We start from the raw sequence: 25,398 nt of genomic DNA, 5'->3' as shown, positions 1-25,398 counted from the left end.
TCAAATATTTATTTGCATTGCAATATTATCAATGATCCTGATGTTTACCTAAACTCTTCTTTTAATTTGTATTGCTTCTTTAGAGAGATGTCAGAAGCATAAATGACATGATGGCTAGGACATATAGCTGGGGGAGAATGGAAGTGGTTGTCCAGAGCCCAGATGTGCAATAATTAAAGAAAGATGGCCTGCCCAGGTAAATGATTTATCAATGACATGCTGCTCACTCTGTTTTTGTTTAAAGGCAAATAATGGTGAACAAAGATGTTTATGTGATGCTAGACACACTTTTTGCTGAACATACTGAAAATTTTACCTCACATGTTTTATGGAGGATTTCATTACATAGGAATAAAAGGTTGCCAATTCTTTACACATTTGGTTCCAAATAACAGACAAACAATTGATGTATTACAGATAAATGAAGAATTCCAAAGGTGTACTGGTGTTCCACAAGAATCGTTTTTTATGTCCCAGCTGGACAAATACACTCCAAAACTTCTTGACCTGTTTTGTGCGAAAGGTGCATCGACTGGTCAAAACATCAATTGGAGTTATTGGAACTGATACAGGTAAGGCAAACATGGTAACAATGTGGCTGATGCATGTTTATGCAATAAGTACTTTATTTACTCATCTTGCCTAATAGGTGAATAGTGCAAAACAAAGTCATTAATTTTAAGGGTAAATATAAAAAAAGCGTGTGTGTGTGTGTCTCTGTGTGTGTTGCTGTGTCTGTGTATATGTATGTGCATATATATATATATATATATATATATATATATATATATATATACACACACATACATACACACACACACACACACACATACATTATTATTTGTGTATATATGTATATGTGCGTGTGTGTGTGTGTATATGTATGTATATATATATATATATAGATAGATAGATAGATAGATAGATAGATAGAGAGAGAGAGAGAGAGAGATAGACAGACAGACAGACAGACAGATAGATAGATAGATAGATAGATAGATAGATAGATAGATAGATAGATAGATAGATAGATAGATAGATAGATAGATAGATAGATAGATAGATAGATAGATAGATAGATAGATAGATAGATAGATAGATAGAGTTGAACTCTGTTGAATAGGTTGTACAGAACCACACTGATAATGACATTTTACGTTTGTAGTTATATTGCCTGCAATATTCCGTTTTTTCATTATTCACTTACCAACTATAGGATTCAAGTACCTCTGTGGTGAGGAAGAGAGACGTGGCTCTGAGATGCCTCATTGAATACATGGGAGAGAGTGGGCAAGAGCTGATCTCTGACTACTATGTAAGTATTGTTTAAAAAGCATAGTTTGACTTTTTTGGGAAAGGCACACATTCCTCAGATATCAATCTTATGTCTGACTGAGTTATAGTACAAAGATGGAGCTCTGTCAAACATTCGAAACACGCCTACAAACACCTAAATGAATATGCAGGAACCAGGGTCCCAAGTTAACCTTTTGGACTTTTAGTTGCTTGTAGACTTGATTTAAAAATAATGTCATATTTTTTAACTGCAGTTTCACAAAAGTAAAATCCTTGTTTTACATTATGCAGAAATCATAATCATCTGACAATATAACTGTCAGAATGGCATTTTCAGTTTTGCCACTTATTGTTCTGTTTATTCTCATACAGGGAAAAACAGAGAGCAGTGTCTATGAAGACTTGAAAATGCGCAATATGCAGATATATGTCTGCCGTGTTCCAGATGTGGTGGGCATCATCATTGAGGGCATCCCTGTGCTTACTCGTCTTGGAAACCACGCCAGGGCTATGAACTTGCAGTATCCACCAAAACTCAGCAAAACATTTCAGGTGTTTCAAAGACATTTTGTGGGACTTGACACACTGCGTCCAAAGTCTTCCTCCCGATTCATGACACAAAAACTTCTTAGTTAATTAGAGTTAGTTAATTAGTTGCCGCTCAGAGGTTCTGTTTCTTTGCTTCATCACTTTTGTTCAATGGACAGTTTGACTTGGAACAATGTGGTAGTCACGCACCGACTTCTTCAGTTCCTGGATAAGTCTGCAGCAAATATGGGCATTTGATTTGCTTTTGTATATATGGGCAAAGTTTGTTTTGTTATGTCAAATGCTGAGATCAGAGGCACTTTATTTTTTTTATTTCAATGTCGTAGTACATATGAAAATGTACTGTACTGTGCACTAAAGCTAGTCTGTTCATGTGAATTGCTCAGGTCAAGATTCACTGTATTTTATTGTTAGTGTACACAGATAGCATTTAAAGGTCTTCTATGCTGCGCTTAAAGATGAGGTTAGTTTCTGTAATTTTTAATGTTAAAATGTTTACAACATTAACAATAAAATCGATTATAGAAACTTTTGATTATAAATTGATTATAAGTGCACCCAGTTGTTTGTATATGGCAAATGTTATAGAGTAATAAACATTTGACAAATACCTCTCTTGCCTTATTAAAGTTGGATTAAAAAACAATTTGTATAAACTAAGAGTAATAGAGAAAATGATTTAATTAAAATCAAATAAATTATTTTTTTATTTTAAATGTTACTTATTTTAATTAAGTATTATTTGATCAATATACTGATCTTTAACACTTTGGTTAAACTCAAAAATTTTGCTTTATATTGTAGACTCTACTTAATTTTTTTGCAAACGGTAAAATAATAATATTGATTTTTACCAAATCAAAATAACAAGAAGTTCACTAAACTTACAAAAAGTAATTGGAAAATGTTGCCTTAATTTTTTAAAGTTTTATTTAAGTAACACTTTTTACAGTGTTGATTTGTATTTTGTATGCATTATGTATTTTTCCTGAGAATTTCTTGGGGCTCGGGTTTATTTTCTGTAAATAGAATTTTCAATGATTTTTCATCAATAAATTTGTTTCAGCTCAAAGTATCCCACATGATTTAATCTAGCTTTTCAAGTTTTTTGACACTCCAGAAACAGCCAAACAAACAAATTTCATGCAGCCAAAATGTCAGAAATGACCAGGGCTGGGTTTGTAAGAGCACTCTGTTTTTTTAAAAATTCATAGCAACTACATGTGTTTCCCTAAAAGGCACGTACAGTATATAACATAATCATACAATAACACTTTACATGCTACTTAGAAGTCACTGTCCATTTCAAAAGTGATGAAATCCTGTTCTAACCTGAACGTTGAACCCAATAATCATAATCTCTTGTGGATTAACAATCAATATAAAGCACCTACATGCAGACTGAAAAAAAAAAAAAAACGGCTATAAAAAAAAACTTAAGGTTAAAGAACATAATATGAAATGCCCAAAACATGGATGGCAAAGTCATAGGCTGATTTTTTGTTTATTTATTTATTTATTTATTTATTTATTTTTATTTTTTATTTATTTATTATTATTATTATTATTATTATTATTATTATTATTATTATTATTATTCATTCATTTTCGGCTTAGTCCCTTTATTAATCTGGGATGGCCACAGAGGAATAAACCACCAACTTATCCAGCATGTTTTATGCAGCAGATGCCCTTCCAGCTGCAACTCAACACTGGGAAAATTATTATTATTATTATTATTATTATTATTATTATTATCCAGCATGTTTTATGCAGCAGATGCCCTTCCAGCTGCAATTCAACACTGGGAAAATTATTATTATTATTATTATTATTTTAAAGTTTATCTCTATTTCTCTATTTTATCTCTATTATAAATTACTTAAACATTCATGCTTAGATTTCATATCCTTGGCAAATTCTTTTATTCAAATAGCAAGTTTTTTTTTTTTTCGAACACACTTTTCCCAAAAGATAATAAGACAATGTACAAGAGTCATCATTGTGGAAATTATATTTTGTTTCTTGTAATTACCTTTGAACAAAAAGTGGCATGTCCAATATTATTCATACCCTTTACAAATTGGAAAATCCAAAGCTTGGCTTGTGGACAGTCATGGCAAAGGCAAGACAAAGGAGCTCCTTGAGGAAGTCAGAAAAGGGCTATAAGACCATATCTAAATGATTTGACGTTCCAGTATTATTTAAAAAATAAAAAATGTTCAACATTGTAAAAAAAAAAACTCAGAGAACATTGTCCTGTGCTGGCCAGGAGGATAGTGAAAAAGATTAAAAAATAAATAAATAAAAAAGGTTCTGCTGGTGGCAACATCTCAAGCAGACTGTCTAACAGACACTGCAGACCAAGGAGGACACCACTCCAGGGAAGGCACACAAAAGCCAGCTTGAGCTTTGCAAATGCTTCTCTGGAAAAAGAAGACGTCGGGTCTTAAGGGTCTTGAGACACTTTAATTGTTTGGCCAAAATAATGTAGTCTTATTTAAAAAAAAAAAAAAGAGAAAAAGCCTTAAACTTTAAGAACACCAAACGTAGTGTTTTGGTAGGTGTTTTTAAGCCTGTGGACCAGGGATTCTTATCACAGTAAATAGCAAAATCAAGTACAATTAATACATCCAAAAATTCTCAACAAAAGCATCAGGCAGTCTGCAAAGAAACTTGCCCACTGAAATGTCCACTGGGCACTAGTGGACATTTCAGCACAACAACTACTCAAACACACAGCAAAATTGGTAAAGAAAAGGTTACAGAGAAAAACATTAACCTTTTGCAGTGGCCCAGCCAGAGTCCTGACTTAAATCCAACTGAGAATCTGTGGAGGGAGCTAAAGATCAGGGTGATGGCAAGGAAACCCTTCATCTCAAAAGAGTTGGAGCTCACCCAGAAAGAAGAATGGGCAAAATTTTCAGCGGAGACATGCAAAAAGCTGGTCAGCAATTATAGCAAATGTTTGATTGCTGTAATAGCAAGAAAAAAGGTTTTTCTATTGATTACTGAGAAGGAGTTGAATCATTTTGAAAAATCCACTTTGTTCATATGTAATTAAAAGACAAAAAATATTATTTTCCTCAACGTATATGTACATCATATGTACATCATCTTATTTTCTATTGGGAGATTCCAGCAAAAAGCTGGTCAGCAAATAAAGGAAATCCAAAAGTAGATCTTTTGAAGAAAACTGGAAACATTTGACTTTCTTGAAGGATAAACAAAACCTATGAACAGTACTTACTATGCAACATCCAGATGCAATGAAAACCCAAACACAAAATGCTTATATAAGAACCCAAGTGACAAACACCTGTACTTAATTTACAAATCACAGCAGCAAAGCATTATGGGGACTGAAGTTGTTAAGTAAAACTAAAAAAGAAACAAAAAAGACTGGACCACTACAGTCAATGGATGTGACACACTGGTTACAGGTTTACAACACTCTTCAAAAATCTTTTGTGTTCAACAGAACAAAATCAGTCCTCAAACTGGTTTGGAACAAAGCAATAGTGAGTAATTGACGTTAGAATTGTAATTAATAAAACTATCCCTTTAATATAAATATAGTTGCATAGCATATATATTAAAAATATTAAATGTGCATAACCTTAAATTAATATTGCAATATTAACATTACTAATATCTAAATATATACATCCAATGTTAAACATTACTAATATAAAATTATGTTAATTTACCCTGAATATTTACTCTTAATCACAACAATAGAAACCTAAGAATCATTCGATTTTCTCTGTCATCTGCTGTCCACTATATCTTTGAAACTGGCAAGTTGTTGTAAAAAAGAATATTATTCTTAAATATTAATGTATCAATAACACACCTAAAATGACAGTAAACAAAATTATTTCTCCAACACCTGGCTTATGCAAATGAATAAATACATTCCGTTTCAAAAATTAAAATAAAGCATTGCATAAAATTATGATAGAATTACATGATTTAAAACGCAATATTAACATTACAAATATGTAAATCTACACACAATATCTAAAACATTACACTCAAAAGCCTGGATGTTATTTAGCTATCATCTGCCGTTCTACTATGGCACTAAAACATTTGCAAAGTGTCAGTTATTCATTATAAAGTCTAAAAAGACGACAAGACTCTTTCAATACACTTTAAATATCTTAATTATATTTATTTATATATATATAGTATTTTTTTTTCAAATATTTTCCATATGATGTTTAACAGAGCAATGAATATTTCACAGTATTTTCTATATATTTTTATCTTTTTCTTATTTTGACTAGCTTTATGTCGGCTAAAATATTCAGTTTTTAATGTTTTTATGTCCATTTTAAGGTCAATATTAGCCCCCTTAAGTATTTTTTGATTGTCTGCAGAACAAACTGTTACTGTAACGCATGGCTTTTATACATCAGTTGTGTCCAGTAGGGGGCATTATCCAACAAGATAAGCTGGGCTGTTTCTCAACAAAACCAAAACAAAAAGTAACTTTGTTATAGTGAGTTAGGTACAATTTACAGGAAAACACAACATTTCTTCTAAGTTCCTTATTACGCAAAAAATACATTTATGTTTGATGATGCAACATTTTGAATAACAGTGTGGCAGGCGTGCTTCAAATCATCTTCACCCTTAGACGACATCATGATCAGGTTTTACAGGTTTTACTGAACAGTTAAGCACCATTTAACAGAGCAATAGAGGGACAAACTACAGTAGACATTTTGAATTTCATGTTTATTGTTTATTCAGTTTGATTCAGACCGCTTTAGAGCAAAATGTCAAACTCTAAAATAAAATATATCAGTATATAAATAAAACTAAACAAAAAGTAAAAATGGAAGGTGTTTGTTTTTATATAATGTCTAATGTACAACTTTTTTTTTTACATTCTGTACTGAAAAAACAAAGCAAGACAATTATGCAGTATCAGCTCGATCAGATACCCTGAAAAAAAAGTTGTGTGGGTTTTCCCCGCTGAATACCTAATACCTTCTCTTTTTTTTTGGACATATAAGCATATATTATAAAAAATTTACAAACTAACATGAAAAAGAACGTCATTAAAAATAAAAAAGGTCAATGAATTTAGGCTTATCAGTCTGCTTCTTCTGAATGCTTATATGTTGTGAGAAAAACACTGTCCTACAAACTTGGAAACATGTATAACAATGGACAATAGTAACAGGGCAAATTACATAATAGGAACAATGTTATAATCCAAACATCCAAAATAAAGTGAAACTACAGAATGATGTAACGGTTTAAGTCCTTCCTTTCAAGTCTCCTTTTTCAATAATATTTCATTTAAATACAACGCTTTAAATTTTTGTTATTAAAAATAAAGTAAAGGTATAGGAAAATGTGTGATGACATTTTTTATCCTAACATTAACATGTTTTAATAAAAATAAATCAACGTCTGCTTTTCCATTTGAACCGAGATACAAATGCACAACTCATATCATATTCATCCGAAGGAATGATTTGGTTTGTACTTGGTGCTCAGCTGTCCAGAAGTGAACATATTATTGCTTTTTTAGTCGTTGTCCTAATTTTGATTCAGGATTCACGCAGACAGATACTTGAGGTTTCTTCAAAACCACACTGTGGGCAAAATATACAGCAATTAGAATACGCTCATCAAATATCTGTAAACATCATAAAACTATTCTAAGTAAAAAAAAAAAAAATTGCATTACACAATCTCAGTAACATCACAAAGAGCACTTGGGTTGTGCACTTTCCAGCCCTTGATGTTTCCAGGTCGCAGATGTTCATATGTTCTGGTGCACAGGCATCGCTTTCTGAAGATCATCCGCTGGCCTACAGGTAGAAATATTCATTAAAGAAAAGTTAAATATGAGATCCTATCCTTTGCCAATGTTTTTCCTAAGAATAAAGCATTAGAACTTTAGTTGACCCATTGAGCATCCATACCACCTCCCACCCTTTACACACACCTCACACCCACAAGCACACACAGTCTCCATTTTTTGGGGACTTTCCACAAGGCGTTATGGTTTTCATACTGTACAAATTGTATTCTGTCACCTAAACACAAACTTGCAATACCAAAAAACTGCATTTTGTTGAACTCCGAAAAGTACAAAAATAAATTAATTTTAGTATGATTTATAAGCTGTTTTCCTCATGAATAGAATAATATGTAGACAAAAGATCAAACGTTTTAGGTATTATTATACATGCGGTCTCTCAAATACAAGCAAAATTTTTTACTTTTAAATTTTGAAAGTGTTTTACATAAAGTCATCTAATGCATTAGTTGGCTAATAAATATAATTGAATATTACACATATTCTTGGATTTTTTTTTCCACAAATTGCTAATGTATTGTTTTGGATACTGTGCATGATTGTGAATATGTGTCCGTTCAAATATGCCAAAACATTGTTTAAATAAATATATTAATTAATTACACATTAAATAGGCATATAAGGAATTCATTTATAACAATTAATAACTGCAACAAAATGTCATTCAAAATTCGAACAGTACTTCTAAATCTAATCTAATCAAAATACATATCCAGTGGTTTAAGGTACTTTGATTCATCATTAAATACAGACTACTTGCTTTCCAGTATGTAGTCAGAAGACATGAAGCATCTTCGGAAATGTAAATAAACTTTGCATTCATAAAGCTGGTACAGGTATAAGCCCAACGCCAAGAATCAGGAGTGAAAAAGCTCTTACCCTCAGTAGAAGCCAAGCAGATAAGGAAGACCAAGGACAGGAGAAAGATGGTGCGTCTCATGTTTGACCAATATGTGGTATACTAGATGTGAAAGAATGTGAATGTGAGCTTTATAATGTACTGTAAGGCTCCCTGGGAATTACCTTTCTTTTTTACATGACAATGACATCATTAGTTGGCATAAATTTGCCAAGTCATACCAGCCCACCCCAACACTAAAGAACTTAAAAGTTTAGTAGGTTTGTTTCAGTACAATGGATGTACAAAACTAATTATGTACTATTATTACCAATAATTATTATTATTATTACTACTATTATTATTAAATGTAATACATTATTATTATTATTATTATTATTATTATTATTAGTATTATTAGTATTATTATTATTATTTAACAGACTTTGCTACTCTGAGTGTTTTAAATCTTTATTCCTCTTGTCATAAGGATGTTTAAGTTGCCTTGATACAAAAGTCTTGGTTCTTGCCTAATTTGTATGTGTGATTCGCTCTGTAGGAACATGGGCTTCCCCTGATATATTAAGGGGTTTTACTTGTTCTTTTGTATTGCAAAACCTAGTGAGCTGGAGGTCATTTCAAAGCATGGATTAAAATCCAGAATTTCTTTTTATTTCTCCTTGATTTTAAAATATCTTTTCAATTTTAACTTCAAATAAACCCTCAATAATCACAGACCAAACCCGATGAAACTAAATCTGTTTTCATTAGGTACTGATTAGCGTTTATTAAAAGGGAAATCTTCACATCACAAGATCAACAAGCAGGTTTAGTGTCAAAGTTGCAGTGCACCGCTATTATTATTTTTAGTGCATTGATCAGGAGGATAAAATATAATTCAAGGATGTTGTGTTTGTTGTGCTTCCTGCAGCATTTTAATCACACAACAGTCACATGTGACATGAGACTTCCTCCAGATCTAAGTGCTTCTGAGAAATGCTCTGTTTTACCTCAAAGAGGCAATCTGAGCTTTTCTCGTCCTTTTTAAAGAAAGAGAAAACAGAAGTAAATATTTCATTCAAGATGTATAAGACAGAAGTAACCCCCTAACTTCTGTGTGTGTCAAAGTACTGTGCTTTATATGTATTTTGTCATTATTTGTTTCATTGTTGGGGTGGTTCATTCCACCGTGGCAGCTCAAGGAATCAGGCACAAATCAGGCCAAAGAAAAGGAAAGGGTTTAATCGCTGTGATTTAATTAACATAAAGATGTATTAGTTTGTGATGTCACCTAGTGAAAAAAAAACTTTTTCCAGGCAACCCTATGCACATTCCCTTTTAAGAGTATTCTTATTCTCACATTATTTTAGAACGTGTCGTGAAAGCTTCAATTTTTTTTTGTCTAGTCAGAGAAGAAACTCTGTTAATTTTGAGTCTTGGTTGAAGTCTAAACCTTTCTTTTAATAGCGCTGTCAGTGTATTAATTTGTTTTACCCTGTTGATTTTTCCTGTGCATGTCATCAAATCCTTAAATTTCTTCACCCGTGTGGCATCTGCCATAATGATCCCACACCAGCTATAGACCCTCTGGCTTAGTACTGGCTGACCAACACTCTTGCTACTGGTTGAACTGGAAAATGATGGACAATTTTAATTTGTTGTTTGAGCCTTTTGTTTGAGCTGCATTTTTACCAACGGGTAATGCCAGCATGGGTGTTTCAATTTGTTACATTGTTTCAATTTATTTATTGTGAAAAGCTTTGTTTCTCACATCACTGACAACATGTTACAAATGGGAAATATTGAACCCATAAGTTCACTTCAGAGTGTAAACAACCATGGCTGCCACATTCAAACGTCCTTCCAAATTGAATAGCTCAAAACTTGAAGAGTCCTTAGGATTGAAGGAATTCAAAGGGTACGACTGATGGACACGTTGATCCCGCACAATTCCATTCAGAAGAACTCATCCATATTCAATTCAATTCAGCTTTATTTGTACAGCGCTTTTACAATGTAGATTGTGTCAAAGCAGCTTCATATAAATTACAGGTGTCAAACTCAGTTCCAAAAGAGCCGCAGCTCTGCACAGTTTAGTTCCAACCCTAATTAAACACACCTGATCAAACTAATTGAGTCCTTGAGTCCTAGGTTTGTTTGAAACCTACAGGTAAGTGTGTTGGAGCAGGGTTGGAACTAAACTGTGCAGGGCTTCGGCCCTCCAGGAATTGAGTTTGACACCCCTGACATAGATGGTCAAAGTAACTGGATCAGGGTAGTTCAGTTTTTTAGTAGTGCTGTCAATCGAATAAAAAAAAGAAAAACTTAATCTTACCTTTTTAAAAAAATTAATCGCGATTAATTGCATTTAAAATACTGAAACTTGTAATTTTGCCTATTTAAATGTAAAATTAATGTAAACGCAAGAAAAATTTTTTTTAATTCAAAATATTATTGTTTAATAGAATTTTTGTTTAACTTGTTACACAGATTTCTTCATGTAAACAACATACCCACAATAAACCATCAAGATCCTGGCTTGACAGCCATATTTATTACAGAAATTAAAACACAGGCATGTTAATGACATTTAAATTTCAAAACAATCAATGCCAATAAAGAAAACATTGATTTCCATGTTGGATTCTTAGTGGACTGCAAAAAAATGCCAAAATACAGGAATTGCAGATATTGAAAATGAAAAATTATAATAATAAACTGTAGAATACAAACTGTTGCACTCATTGGAAAGTTTTATTGCTGTGAGTTGAGAACATTAATTATAGTATAGAAACAATTTTGCTTAATAGTCCTTTACATTCATCCAGTTGCTAAGACTAGGAGTATCCCGCAAGTGCACAGAGACTCCCAAATGCCCGCAAATGCCTTGCAAACCGGTCGTTAAATACATTGCACACCCCTCTCGCCCCTACTCAGATACGTCGCTCACTCCACCCCTGACACCCCTCAACAGGCCTAACACAGACACACACACAGACAGACACACACAACGCGCTGCAGACGTTTGGGCCCCAACGGCCTTCCATACTAGAGCGACTCCCCTCAGATTCAACACGCATGATCACGGTCATCAAATTTGCTAAGCGTCCTAAACTAAGCGTCCTAATTACTGTATTTCACAATGATTCTGACACAACAACGCGAAGCATACGCTTTCGTTGCGTTTAATGAGGAAACACGCTAAACTTGGAGGGCTCATGCTGAAAGGCAGAGTAATGCCCTGTCTTTGTCGCAACTTCACCAGACGTTCTGAGTACATTCACATAAGACACCAATACTCCGATTTTAATATGATTAAGATAATACTCATATTAAAATTCTACTGTGTAGCCATAAAAGGAACCTTACCTTAAAGGAACACAGAGTCACAAAATACGGAGGATTTTCTTTCTGTTCGCCATGCGGTATAACTTACAACAGATGTCGAAAGTTAAAAATGAAACACCCGAAATTGCATGAAACTCTGGATAACTTGTGATGCAACTAATTGTTTTAAACTGGAACTTGCCTTCAAAAAGTGCTTCCTTGGTCTTATCCACATTTATTGCATGTTGAACACACGTCCACCACAACAGGAAGTAAAAAAAACCTGAACTGCGTTAATTTCGTTAATTTTTTTAAACTCGTTAATTATTTAAAATTAATCGCATGCGTTAACGTGTTAATTTTGACAGCGCTAGTTTTTAGTGTTTAAGTTCAGTTCAGTTTAACTCAGTTCAGTGTGGTTTAAAGTCATTACTGAGAGTCCAAACACTGAAGAGCAAATTCATCGATGCGTAGCTCTACCGATCCTGAACCATGCAAGCCAGAGGCGACAGCGGAGAAGGAAAAAAACTTCACCAATAGGAGAGTGAAGAAAAAAAAACATTGAGAGAAACCAGACTCAGTTGGGCACGACCATTTTAATTTCTCCGCTGGCCAAAAGTCTTGTGCAGAGCTGCAGTCTCAGAGGTGGAGGCTGGAAGCTGGCCTCAGCGAAGACTCGTCTGTCCCTTCAGCATCACTGGAATCAGTCTCTTACTCTCCACTCCCCCATGACCACCAGCGCAGCAGCAGCTCAGGATACGGCCTGGTCCCGGATATGGAAACCTTGAGATCATCTCGTCGCTGGTCTTGGATCCAATCAGTGGCTCTGCATAATCTGAAGCCCTCGGGATGAGTATCCCCAGGTAGAAATGGAGAAAAAAAGAGAATAATTAGCGTAGCTGTTGTTCATAGTGTAAATAAACAAGATGCAGAAACTTGTGTGGAAACCCGCTAAGTGATGCATTGAGTGTATGCTTTACTAAACAGATAGGTCTTTAATCTAGTTTTGAACTCAGAGAGTGTGTCTGAGCCTTGGATGTTATCAGGTAGGCTTTTCCATAGTGTAGGAGCCATAAAGGAGAAGGTCCGACCTCCTTTACTCGACTTTGCTATTCTAGGTACTACCAGAAGCCCTGAGTTTTGAGATCTTAAGGAGCGAGTTGGATTGTAGCGAGACAGAAGGTTGGTTAGATAAACAGGAGCTAGATTATTAAGAGCTTTATAGGTGAGCAGTAATATTTTAAATTAAATACGAAACTTAACAGGCAGCCAGTGTAAGGAGGATAAAATTGGAGTGATATGATCATAATTTCTAGACCTGGTAAGAACTCTGGCTGCTGCATTTTGTACTAATTGAATATGCCTTAATCACTTCCAAGGTGTCACTCAGGAGGGTAAACACTTTAGAAGGGATTAAGGGTTATGAGTCCTTCCAAATGGAACTGTGTAGGTCTCTCACACACTTTGCAGGCAGTGTGTGCAAGCAACTTTTATAACCTGTGGTTAGGTTTTTTAAAGTAAAGTGCCTTTACTCAGACATATAATATTTCTTGTTTTGATTATACCTTTAGATCTGTTTATCAATGAACGATAAACTGGATGCATTGTGATCCCATTCAAATAAAGCATAAAATCCTTTTTAAAGAATTTACGTTGACGTTTACCTGCTTTTGGAACGACGTTCCTATTTGAACTCCCCAGGCAAGGCATTTTCCCTCATAAAATGTTTCCCCATATAATATGTTAGATTCACTGCACAGGACTTGTTTTAGCACTTACAAATTGTTGCTTTTTGTTGATATGATTGTTTATTTATCATTTATGATTGTTTTTATTTACTGTTTATTTATGTTTTTAACTGTAGTCTCTTTGCTTAATAGATGTTTGCAATGTAGTCAGTCAAGTGAAACAGATATTGTACTTCATGCTTTATTGGCAGATGGGAAAATACACAGGATTTACAATGATCAACAGTTCCTTTTTTCAACACATCTGTGTTTATCAAATAAGAGTAAATTAAAAACTTTAAAGATAAATCTATGTTGTTACAGTTAGGGTTAGGGTTTGTTTAATCTTGAACTTGACAGAAATCTAGTGCTTTAATTACATTTGAAGAGATCATGCAAAAAACTCTAAGCTGTCCGAAACTTTCTTCAAAATTAAGGGCTTTTATTAGACTCCTGTGTGTAGGTTCAGTAATTTTTACTTTTATGGAAAAGAATTGTAAGAATTTTCAAAGTCTTTAAAGTTAAATAACTCAACATAAAAATAGGAGGCTGAGAAAAAAGCAAATTTTTACTAAAATTTAGATAATAGAGGTGAACGGGTATAGTTGAAACACAGAGAGAGTTGCAACACTACCAATTCCACGAATCAGGGATAAAATAAGGGTCATGTAACATTTTCAGTTTTCACACATGGAGATATTCCAGTCAGTCTTGCAATCTCTCCGGAAGCCACAACAGAAAATCAAATTCTGTGGTAAAAAAGTAAAAATAATAATAACAAAATAATATTTTGTTTAGTACCTCTGCTGTTTTAGATGATGTTGTATTAAATCAGGTCAAACTGTAGTAAAGAATGGTGTATCAACCTCCTGCTAATTTCAAAGCACCATGCTAATACAGCTAGCTACACAATGGGTAAAAGTGAGAGGGTAGGTTAAAACATGTGTTTTGAAAGTATACAAACACTTACACACACTGAACTCTTCATTTGTATTAAAAAGGAATGGTAGGTTGTTTTAACTCATTTTTTTAGTAACACATGGACTAATATCTGGGTTGATTTTTTATGACTTTTTCCTTGCTGTCATGAGCCATATTTTACACACATTTGAGCTAAAACAACCCATATCATGTTAAAGTGTTGGATAGATGGAAGCATTTAGAGGTCAGTTAAATCAAAGTATAAATGAAGTCTGCGATGATTCAGATGATTGTGATGATTCAGATGATTGCAGATGATTATTAGATCTTATGGTTTGTAGATTAATCAATCATCACAGATTGCTCTTGAGAAGATCAGGACATTGAGCTCTATGCTGGATTCATTCGGCGAACTGCTGTCAGTTTCTGAAAATAGAAAACAACATTTTATTATTTTTGTGCACTACATTCAGTTAGAGAACATCACACTGGCCTGCGGTTTATGATTTTATACTCAACACTGGGGAATTAAAATATTGCATGCTGACCTTTTTTCGTAAGGCTTTCAGTATATTCTTGCCCAAATTTGACTCTGGATTCAAGCATTTCTTTCCTGCTCCTTTCATCAAGGTGACACTTTACAAAGGAAAGCAGAGATAAACAACAGTTTGATTTGATAGCTGAAGTATGAAAATGATTAGACCTCCTGTGGATTTGGTTTTTATTCTTTTTCGAATATTTTCACAGTATTTTCTTTCTTTTTTATCTGGAGAAATTCTTATTTGTTTTTAAAGGATAGTATTAAGTTCAATATTATTAGCCCTTTTAAGAAAATATGTATTTTTGATTGGCTACAGAAGAAACCACTGTTGTCCAATGACTTGTCTAATTAACTTATCTTGGTTCAACTTAATAAGTTAAGCCTTTAAATAGTAATATAATAAATAAAAACTTAAATGACTAGTAAAATATTATATATTGTCATCACAGCAATTACTTAAGTCATTATAAAATAAATATTAAAATTATTATTTTGAAATATATGTTAAAAATATTCCCAGTGATGGGTTGCAGCTGGAAGAGTATCCGCTGCGTAAAACATATGCTGGATAAGTTAGCGGTTCATTCCGCTGTGGAGACCCCAGAATAATACAGGGACTAAACCAAAAAGAAAATGATGATGATGTTAAAAATATTCTCTCCAATAAACAGCACTTGGAAACATAAAAAAAAATAAGGCTAATAATTTTACATTCAACTAGAAAAATTCCAAAGTGCTTACACAATCTCCAGTCTTTTACAAGAAGGACTTGGATGGATGATTTGAATCTTCTCGATTGTCTTTAGATTGACATTGTTTGCTCCTTTATCAGCACACAAACATCTGTTTTTCAGATCCGGTATTTTGCCTGAAACAGTCCAGTATTCATTCACAATTCAAATTTCACACTATGCTAAGATGATTTAAATGAGGAAAAACAAGCATGAAACATGATTTATTTGAGAATAAACTCACCTTTCACCTCCACCATAAGGAAACAGCCAAGAGCAACAAAAGCTGCAGCAGTTTTCATTTTGTGTGTGATGTCAGATGATCTTTCAAGTGTCTGCTGAGATGATATTATGAATAATTTCACGCGGCTTTATTTTATACTGCCGAGGTCAGGCCACTGATGTGACCATTAGTTTTTGTTTCGTGTTAAAGCTTCCTTCATCTGTACTAGGAAATCAAAGTGTTTATATGAAAAGAGAAACTTTGTCACAAGATAATTAATTAGTAATTAAGGAAAAGCATGTGTTTATGGTTTCATAATAAACCATTTCAGTGAAGTTCAGGACAGAAATATTTTCCATTATCCACATATCTGTAATTCAGCCATTCTGGAATGATTCAATCAGTTTTGATATCATTAACAAAAGTTAAATAATGTAATAACTTAATAATAATAATAATAACAATAATAATAATAATAACAATAATAATAATGGCCTAGTAGGTAGTGCTGTCGCTTCACAGCAAGAAGGTCGCTAGTTCAAGCCTCGGCTGGGTCAGTTATCTTTTTTGTGTGGAGTTTGCATGTTCTCCCTGCATTCGTATGGGTTTCCTCTGGGTGCTCCTGTTTCCCCCACAGTCCAAAGAAATGCTGTATAGGCGAATAGGATAAGCTAAATTGTTCGTAGAGTGTGTGTGTAAATGAGAGTGTGTGGGTATTTCCCAGTGATGGGTTGCAGCTGGAAGGGCATCCGCTGTGTAAAAACATATGCTGGATAAGTTGGCAGTTCATTCCGCTGTGGTGACCCCAGATTAATAAAGGGACTAAGATTGGATGGACTTCAAAGGTAGCTGAAGTGCATTCTTGCCAAAGAGGCCTTACTCACACTATGCACAGTTGCCTCGAACCGGGCCAAAGCATGCTTGTTCCTCCTTTCGTCTCCCCCAACGACCCGCACTCATTACAATCAGGCCTGGGCATGCTTACATCATCGATGCTGCGCTGTTCAGTAAGCGCTCTCGCTCAGCACAGTGGAGATTTCTCTAGTTATGTCACTTTAGTCCTTAAGGGATGCGGTGACACACAGTCAGATGTTTTGCCGAACAGATCAGCCATTTTTGACGCTGGTAATTGTATATATATATATATATATATATATATATATATATATATATATATATATATATATATATATATATATATATATTTTATTTATTTATTTTTTTTATATAATCCTCTTTTTTAAAAAATACTTTTGAACAGTAATTTATAATGCTGTTTTGAAGGTTCAATTCTCTGAATGTTGAAAATTGGTAAAAATTACAACATTGCTCTTTTACTGTATTACAATGTGATGTGATCTTGTTTCATTCCTTCTAAGTTACATATATGTACTTTTTAAAATAATAATTATTTATAACATTAAAGTCAGTATTTAGGAGACAAAAACACATGAATGTCAAATCTGAGATGAAGCATCCTCATATTTCAATATAAATTTTAAAATAAAGATTTAAAATGCTTCTACAGCAGCAGAATTTTTTTCGGTAAATCATTGGAACAATGTTTGCCAGTAAATGAGGACAGAATTTTTATTTAGAGGGAGCTGAGCTTTTACTGAAATTTTGTCTTCTGAATCCAACTGTTATGTATACAGAAATGATATTGAATATATTATATATATTAAAACTATTAAATTAATTGAACAATGCACTTATACAGTATATGAACAAACATGTATACACATTTTAGATTTATTTAAATCACGTGAAAGCAAAAGAAAACACAGTTCCCTTAATCAAGTCAGTGAGGGAAATACCAATTTTACACAAACACAAACGCCATCCAAAGTCCTTCTTTCAAATTTAAAACACACTCAATCAATGATCATTCAATGATTATCTGTGCTCTCCCAGCCAAGATATTGGAACATTTGGTGTGTTTTATATTGAAAAGTGAAAGAACAAGAGTATGTTAAATGATTCAATTGTTCTGCATAACACACATTACAATAATGTGGCATTTCAGCTTTTGTATTCATATTATGCATTTTGCTAAACATGGGCTTTGTATATCATCCTGGTTTTAATGCAGGATATAAACTACTCCATATATGACACTTTGCTCATTAATACAAAAGGCTCATTGGGTTCTGGTGAGAACCAGACTGTATGCGTAGGATTTTTCAGTGTCCTTTTTTTGTAATCCCTAGCCTCTCCTATCAGCACCTGTTTTGAGTTTGTTATAGCTGTTTCTATTTTAGAATCAGTTAATTCACTACTCTTAAAACGTCCTGGCAGCTTCTCCTCTACCTTCTTCATCAGCTTTGAAACCTGAGATCTGTCCTCTCTCTGACTAATGTTGAGGACATGATCACATTGTTCTTGGACAACATTTCCAATCAGCTTTGGTTCATCTGTAACAGTAAAAATGATCAAGAGCCTGTCGCTGAATCTCTCCTGAAGAAAATCTTTCATTTTCACTGCTGTCTCTCTCTCTTCGGTACATGGCTTTTCTGATATGACTAGGAGCAAAGCGTAAGGTTTCTGGCTAATCAGGCTGATGAGAAATAAACTTTGCTGCATTTCTTCCTCAAAGTGTCCAGAGCTTAACTTGTCAGGAGTGTTGAAAAGAACCACTTTCCACCTTTCATGTTCCCCCTCCACATCCACACACACCTCTCCATCCTCCACTATGGTCTTCCTTTGGGTGGCCTGAGATAAATCCTCCTGACTGTCTTCTCTGCCAAATATCATGTTTGCAACTGCAGTCTTCTCATACCCAGATGTGCCCAGCAGCACGAGTATCAGTTCTGATGAAACTCTTAGTTTGTCTGGAGAAAGTATGAATGAATAAGTGTTTAAGCCCAGATCTGGAAATATATAAGATCCATCTCATATACAGTTTAAGAAAACACTCAACAACAGACAATTCTGTATTACATTATGCACATATTCTCACTCACTTGCCAGATTATTTGGTACACCTGCTGAGCTGCTCATTAATGCAAATATCTAATCAGCCAATCACGTTGCAGCTCAATGTATTTAGCCATGTTGACAGGGTTAAGATGAACTGCTGATGTTTAAACCAAGCATCAGAATACAGTCATTTAATTTACTTTAAACATGGAGTTTTTGTTGGTGCTGCATGGCTTAGATTGAGTATTTCAGAAACAGTGATTTCACACAAAATATCTATGAAAATTTGTCTGATATAGTCAGTCATATAATACAGTTGATTACACAAGCATTAGCATCAACCTCTATCACTTGATCAATAGTAAAGGCGGACACACAAGTGCACTTTTAAATCTATTAAGACTGATCAACGTGTATAAAAGTGGGAACGTGTGTAAAAATTAAATGTCACACATTACATTACTTTTTTATTATACTTAAATATTTTAGATGTATTCTCACAACATTTTCAAACAGCTCGGAACACAGGAAATGTATCAAGGGCACCCTAAAACGTGACAGAGGGTATTTAGGTTATGGTTTAGGTTTATTAAAGCTAGTAAAATATAAAGACACAGGAATCAGGATGTTAAAACAAACAAACTAAAAACTCAACTTTCAAAGATCACCTGCAACTTCCCTGACTAATAGTCACGGCAAAGCAGCATCAGTCACATTTTAGGGTCACCTTAAAACATTTCCGTTGTGTTTCCTTCTTTGCTTTTTTGTGTTCTTTTTCTTGCGTTGTGGGAAAATGTTTTTTTATTTAACGTTCATGTGTTCTGAGGATTTGCAACACACGTGTTGTCAAACAGAAGAAGATCTTTTTTTTATTTGCTTGTGTTTTTGTAGTTGCAAGTGTTTTACTTAAATTGCAACACCTTAAGCTCTTTTAAACACCATGCTACGACAACGTAAAACAATTCATGTCTACTCTTATAAAAATCAAATCAGTGCTAGAAAGAAGTTCACTAAGATGCCACAACAAACCCTGTTGGTTTTCTTTACTTAATAAAGTTAATTTTTTATTTATTTTTTTGCTAATATTGTAAGTATATGCAAATAAATGTTGACCCTATAGTATTCATTTTATGACAGAGTATTTTATGTTCTTTTCACTCTTGCAAGTGAATATGCTGACCCACTAAATAGTTTATCAAGATGGCTGAGGAATCCCCTGTCATTATCATAACTCTCATTCGCCAGCTTCTGCATCTCTGCCACAAAGATATAAAGCAGTTCTGAAGGCAAAAGGTTGTACCTAATAAAGTGGCCGTTAAGTTTATACAGTATATTTATGTATGTAATAAAACATTAACAATAAAAAAAAACTAACCCAAACATTCTTCTGATGGTTTCTGTGTGTCCTGTTGAATCAAAAAAGAGAGAGATATTACAGATATTTGTTTAATTGAACAATAATGCTCCTCATCATTTAATGGATATGCTCTATGCATTGTCACATTAGCTTGTAGTGTTCAGTATACCAGTTTTGTACAATAGCTTTGCAATACACTCAGCACTGTTTTCCATTATTAACTTAGACAACCACAGCCCAATTTGTCTCACCCAGAGGGTTATACTGAACCAAAAATATTTTATACCACAGTTTAAAAAATAACATCACATATAAGATCTTTAACTTTTGTTGAATCATTGCTATGGCAAGACAAGTCACCTCCAGTCAGTCAAACACAGTTCTTTTAATCACTATTTAATTTCTCAAATAATTCCCTGCTCTGTTGGGAAAACATTAGAACCCATCAGAGGAATTTGGATGGCTTCCGATACAAATAGCCTTAAAACCACTTTAGCATTAAAACACATTAAAAAATATCAAACTTTAACCATCACAACCAGTATGTTTTAGTGATTTCTAATGTGTTTTAGATATATCTAGATCTTTTAGGGTTATTAATTTTAACATGGCACCCTTAGGGTTATTAATTTTATCATGGCACCAAAACAAGGAAAAAATACCAGTTAAATACAATTAAACCATTACATGTTATATGATGGTTTCTACTTAAGCCTAATTACAACTTAAGTCTAAATAAAACAACAGCGTCTGTCAATTTAAATTATGCTGCATATTTTTGCAATAATAAACTACATTTTAAAAAGTTTTGAAATTACTAAAATGTCATTCCTGTACAGTTTGTAGCCACTTAAATTTGTTGTTAAAATCAGATATATGCATTTAAATTTTGCATTAAATGTATAACTTTTTCTTCTTTCTGAGCTCTTGAAAGCCTTGCTATTAAGCTTCATAATAAGCATAAATATATACTGTATTGTGCCAATATATTCAATTAATTTAACTACAAATGTGGATTAAAAAATACACCCAAAATTACATATATCTATATAACATTAATGATTCATAATAAACAACTCCATACCTGTTGTAGCAGCCATTCTTTTATTTTCTCCAGAGTTTCCATGTTCCTCGGGAAGTTCAGAAGGAGATCTTCATTGAATAGACAATCCACTGTTAATGTATTCATCCTGGTCACATATTTGTTGCTGTCTGTTACCGTCTTCTCTGAGTCAAACGTGTGATGGCCCACCATAAAAACAGCGGGTTTAGATGCTGTTAACATAGTGAAACAGTTGTTAGATGTGGCTTAGTAGTTAGTGAGACAGACTTGTGATCCAAAGGTCACAGGATCGAGTTCCAGAATTGACAAGAATCTTAGGTTGTGTGTTTTTGTGGTTTATAATATATAATTTAGTTTATTTAATGGTTCAGTATAAAATACATTATGCCAATAGAGAATCCTCGTAGGAGTGGCGCAGTGGGTAGCACAGTCGCCTCAAATCAAGAAAATTTCTGGTTCAAACCCCGGCTGGGTCAGATGCCGTTTATGTGTGGAGTTTGTACGTTCTCCCTGTGTTCACGTGGGTTTCCTAATAAAGGGTAAGCTAAATTGTCTGTAGTGTATGTGTGTGAATGAGTGTGTTTGGAAGTTTCCCAGTTATGGGTTGCAGCTAAAATGGCTTCCGCTGCGTAAAACATATGCTGGATAAGTTGGCGGTTCATTCCACTGTGGCGACCCCTGATAAATAAAGGGACTAAACTGAAAAGAAAATGAATGAATGAATGAATGAATACTCGTAAATAACAAAGACCAACTTTTTATATAGTAAAATTATTGTATACTTTTATATGCCAAAACTGGGCCAAAATTGCACCTAGCAGTAATCAAATAGTAGACTTACAAGTATACTACTATAGTACATAGAGGGTTTTATTTATAGCATTCTTACTACATGAAGCATATTTAAATATATACTTCAACACTAATTAATACACTTCATAAAATTAACGTGTTTGTTGTTTGTCGCTTGAAAGGTACGGTATAGCTCCAGGGAGAACTGTTTAGATATTTGGTCTTATTTGATACTCAGATACTGATGTTACTTATAAGCAGTAAATATATTACGTGACAAGGCATTTAGTTGTTTCACTGCAGAGTCGATGTCAGTTCCAGCCCGAGAATGAATGGCGCAAAAAACCAAAATGACATCACACTCTTCCACACTGGGCGCCATCTCCAGACCAGTCAGTTCTTCAAGGTAATTGTTTATGTAGGCTTCTTGAGACTGGAAGGTTCTTCCAGGTATAAGGATGTAGCATTTCTTTCCTTCAGGAGGAAGAAAACTATTGGTTAATATAGAGTAATTTACTCAAGTCATAGTAATCTTTTTAAAAAGTCATCCAATATGATTTATTTCCTTTAAAATCCAAGTCTTTAGAAAAAGAAAAAGGCCCTGTTTGGCCATTTACCAGCAATCTTGTGAAGCTGATTTCTGGGTTCTGCCATCTTCACTCTGGTGTCAGTGTTTGTTGATTTCTTGAACCTGATGGAGCACAAAATCATTCTGAATCATTATTCTTTAGATTATAATTTACGATGTTACATTCAGAATATTTCATGATCAATATTTGGTCTTATTGGTGAGATGGTTCATCCAAAAAGACAACCACAGTCCATTTGTCCCAGCAGAGTTTTATACTTAACCAAAAATATTTATATACCACTCAAACTTTCATTAAAGGTCACAAAACCATTCTGAATCATTATTCTTTAGATCATGATTTACAATGTTACATTAAATATTTCATAATTAATATTATTTATCAGTTAAAAAACACAGTGGCGCAGTGAGTAGCACGTTCGCCTCACAGCAAGAAGGTTGCTGTGAGTACTATTAGTAAGTACTATTACATTACTTATATATATTTTAAAGTAAATAAAAATAAAGTTGTTTATTGTTAGGTCATGTTGTCCATTAACAAATATCTAGCACAATTTTGGGTTTTGTTAATTTATCATTAGTAGGCCTAAATGTGGAACCATGATTAATAAATGCTGTACAAGTAAAAGTTTAGGTTGGTAAATACATTAAATAATCATTAACTAGCATGGACCTGTAAAGCGTTACCTTTAAATCATGTGACTTCGCGTGAGTGATGTGCCTGTGAGTCTGTTGAAGGTAATGACCAATAGATGTCGCCCTTTGTACAAAATAAAGCAACAGCGAGCAAAAAACGCAGGTCTTTTAATACAGTGCAGAAATGTATGTGTATACGGATACGACACGTTTTTGTATTTGTATGTTAATGTTTGTATGCAAATCAATCCAAATTTAGTTCTATAAATAAAGAATGTCCTAATAAGCATATATGTATAAAAGCACAATTTCGTTTATCAGATGTGTAGGCTATAATTTGCATCATTGTAAAATAGGTCAAAAGAGTAAAACTAAACGAGAAGGTTCATTGGGATTTTCTTTTGTTTTGTTTTTGCGTGCATTTAAGAGAATCAGATTTTACTTACCCGCACTGATTGAATCTTCAAAACAACTCAATCTTTCGCTTTCGTTTGGACTTTTAGATTTGTCAGCACGTGATTTGTAACCTGATAGATTTACATCGATGACTATGCTAAAAACTGCGAGACTGCTCTTGATTCACAGAATTATAGAATAAGCTTTAGATAATCTAAGCATCATATTTGTCATTCTGGACACTTAAAAATAAATATTATTTAATCAGCTGTATTTTTATCGTGAAAACAATTCAGTCTGTTGGAAAAAAAATCTAACGTGGTTATTTGATTTGTTGGTATACTCACACAATGGCAGTTTCTCAATATGTTCTTCAGCGGTCTTGCGTCCCCTCGTGTAACGTCATCATCAGCTGCCAAAGTTCAGTTTCATTAGATTGGAAGTGGGAAGCACAGCATTTTATCTAGAATTGTTATTAAAATTCAGAGATATCGCTCATTTACCTCAGGAGCTTCCCTAAATGAAACGGTAACGTTAAACACCATGGACATCTTAATAAAGGAACACATTAAGAGTGTTTATTTGCTGAAATTCGTATTAAAATCTGTTTTATTTATATTGTGCAGCATATATTTATAATGTTTTATGCATGTATATTTTGAAAAAAATGACAAAAAAAAATCGCTGTATGAATGCTTTAATGTTTAAAATATTTTCCATTTCAAAAAGGTCATGTGACCATACGTAGAACGCAGCAGGTGCGTTCGACTTCATGCAGCGCTGCGCAGATCGATCGAAATCTGTCTTAAAGCGGTGCATTCTGGTTAGAAATCTTGTCCGGATTGATGCTGCGCCGACGCCACGTGACTGTCACATGTGGCATCAAAGTACCGCGACAGCGCTCCGAGATCAGACGGCAAACTTAGACCGTGCAGCTTCAGAAGAGCGACTGCAGGAGCTTTGATGACGACACCGATATTACACGATTGGCCGAGTTCACCACATGACAACAAACACGTGTATTTCGGGTTTATAATTGGACAAATTCCGATTCAAAAGTTTCAAAACAAACAATTCACTTTTCACACCCTCTCTATCCTGTACACATCTTGCTTATTAAAAGACTAAAAATATTTTACTGCAGTGATCATCTTTTGTTAAATAATCTGGTTATAAAGGTTATTTGCACAGGTTTATTTTCAACTTTTTTTATACAGACTATTTACTGCATTCATCTCCATGAACGATTTAAATGATATATTTTAGTGTATATTTTAGTGAATAACCTAAATATGAACTCAAATAAGTCTTACAGACTTGAAATAAGAAAATCATCATCATTGATCCTGCCACCCTAAAGCTCTCTTAACAAATTAAAGTAAAGAACTATTTTATTAAATAATTATAAAATGGCTTTATTATTATAATATAAATATATATTTTATTTTCTGTCTAGCAGTTTAAAGGCTACCTGCTCTTTCTGGGAAACTTCTACATAGCTCACTTATTTTACCTTTTGTTCTTTTCAACACAATCTTTTTGGATTAAAATGCTTTTTTGAAAATTCATTCATCATCCAAAATAATGTCATTTATTAAGACCTAATCAAAACACCTTGTTTTGCTTTTTACATGGGAAATTTTTATAT

General features: G+C 33.7%; 3 protein-coding genes across 5 annotated transcripts; all 3 read right to left on the bottom strand.

Annotated features, from left to right (window-relative positions):
• Nucleotides 1-6,572: 6,572 nt before the first annotated feature.
• Nucleotides 6,573-12,139, bottom strand: LOC101886833 (platelet basic protein). The gene is made up of 5 exons (XM_087253851.1): nucleotides 12,058-12,139; nucleotides 11,898-11,959; nucleotides 8,570-8,651; nucleotides 7,556-7,679; nucleotides 6,573-7,460 (listed from the first exon to the last, which is right to left on the bottom strand). Exons 3-5 carry the CDS (start codon nucleotides 8,628-8,630, stop codon nucleotides 7,382-7,384), a joined length of 264 nt encoding a protein of 87 aa, XP_087109977.1. The 5' UTR covers nucleotides 8,631-8,651; nucleotides 11,898-11,959; nucleotides 12,058-12,139; the 3' UTR covers nucleotides 6,573-7,381.
• Nucleotides 12,140-14,538: 2,399 nt separating this feature from the next.
• cxcl11.8 (chemokine (C-X-C motif) ligand 11, duplicate 8) lies at nucleotides 14,539-16,193 on the bottom strand. Its single transcript, NM_001126413.1, has 4 exons — nucleotides 16,020-16,193; nucleotides 15,786-15,912; nucleotides 15,052-15,139; nucleotides 14,539-14,929 (listed from the first exon to the last, which is right to left on the bottom strand). The coding sequence occupies exons 1-4, from the start codon at nucleotides 16,075-16,077 to the stop codon at nucleotides 14,894-14,896; spliced, it is 309 nt and encodes a 102-aa protein (NP_001119885.1). The 5' UTR covers nucleotides 16,078-16,193; the 3' UTR covers nucleotides 14,539-14,893.
• Nucleotides 16,194-17,734: 1,541 nt separating this feature from the next.
• On the bottom strand, nucleotides 17,735-24,151 carry si:dkey-58f10.6. Of its 3 annotated transcripts, none has more exons than XM_087253819.1 (6): nucleotides 23,406-24,151; nucleotides 22,747-22,820; nucleotides 22,403-22,603; nucleotides 21,359-21,549; nucleotides 20,293-20,323; nucleotides 17,735-18,829 (listed from the first exon to the last, which is right to left on the bottom strand). In XM_087253819.1, the coding sequence occupies exons 2-6, from the start codon at nucleotides 22,781-22,783 to the stop codon at nucleotides 18,099-18,101; spliced, it is 1,191 nt and encodes a 396-aa protein (XP_087109945.1). In that variant the 5' UTR covers nucleotides 22,784-22,820; nucleotides 23,406-24,151; the 3' UTR covers nucleotides 17,735-18,098. The 3 variants fall into 3 exon arrangements, with proteins under 3 accessions (XP_087109945.1, XP_087109944.1, XP_087109943.1); XM_087253818.1 differs by having other exon boundaries at nucleotides 23,801-24,151; XM_087253817.1 differs by having other exon boundaries at nucleotides 24,098-24,151.
• Nucleotides 24,152-25,398: the final 1,247 nt, after the last annotated feature.

Source organism: Danio rerio, chromosome 5, assembly GCF_052040795.2.
Source record: "Danio rerio strain M-AB ecotype USA chromosome 5, GRCz13ab, whole genome shotgun sequence".
Taxonomy (NCBI): domain Eukaryota; kingdom Metazoa; phylum Chordata; class Actinopteri; order Cypriniformes; family Danionidae; genus Danio; species Danio rerio.
This window is presented reverse-complemented; position numbering and strand designations above follow the sequence as displayed.

Bases quoted from the DNA above. Each gene is read 5' to 3' on its own strand.
- si:dkey-58f10.6 (XM_087253819.1), bottom strand. From the start codon at position 22,783: ATGGCAGAACCCAGAAATCAGCTTCACAAGATTGCTG. The intron at 22,604-22,746 runs GTAAATGGCCAA...TTCCTCCTGAAG, and splicing joins TCAGCTTCACAAGATTGCTG to GAAAGAAATGCTACATCCTT. The intron at 18,830-20,292 runs GTTAGTTTTTTT...TACTTTCTCCAG, and splicing joins ACCATCAGAAGAATGTTTGG to ACAAACTAAGAGTTTCATCA.
- LOC101886833 (XM_087253851.1), bottom strand. From the start codon at position 8,630: ATGAGACGCACCATCTTTCTCCTGTCCTTGGTCTTCCTTATCTGCTTG. The intron at 7,680-8,569 runs GTAAGAGCTTTT...TTCTACCTGTAG, and splicing joins CTGCTTGGCTTCTACTGAGG to GCCAGCGGATGATCTTCAGA. The intron at 7,461-7,555 runs GTAATGCAATTT...TTTTGCCCACAG, and splicing joins TGTGATGTTACTGAGATTGT to TGTGGTTTTGAAGAAACCTC.
- cxcl11.8 (NM_001126413.1), bottom strand. From the start codon at position 16,077: ATGAAAACTGCTGCAGCTTTTGTTGCTCTTGGCTGTTTCCTTATGGTG. The intron at 15,913-16,019 runs GTGAGTTTATTC...GGACTGTTTCAG, and splicing joins CCTTATGGTGGAGGTGAAAG to GCAAAATACCGGATCTGAAA. The intron at 15,140-15,785 runs GTAAGCACTTTG...TCCTTTGTAAAG, and splicing joins TGTAAAAGACTGGAGATTGT to TGTCACCTTGATGAAAGGAG.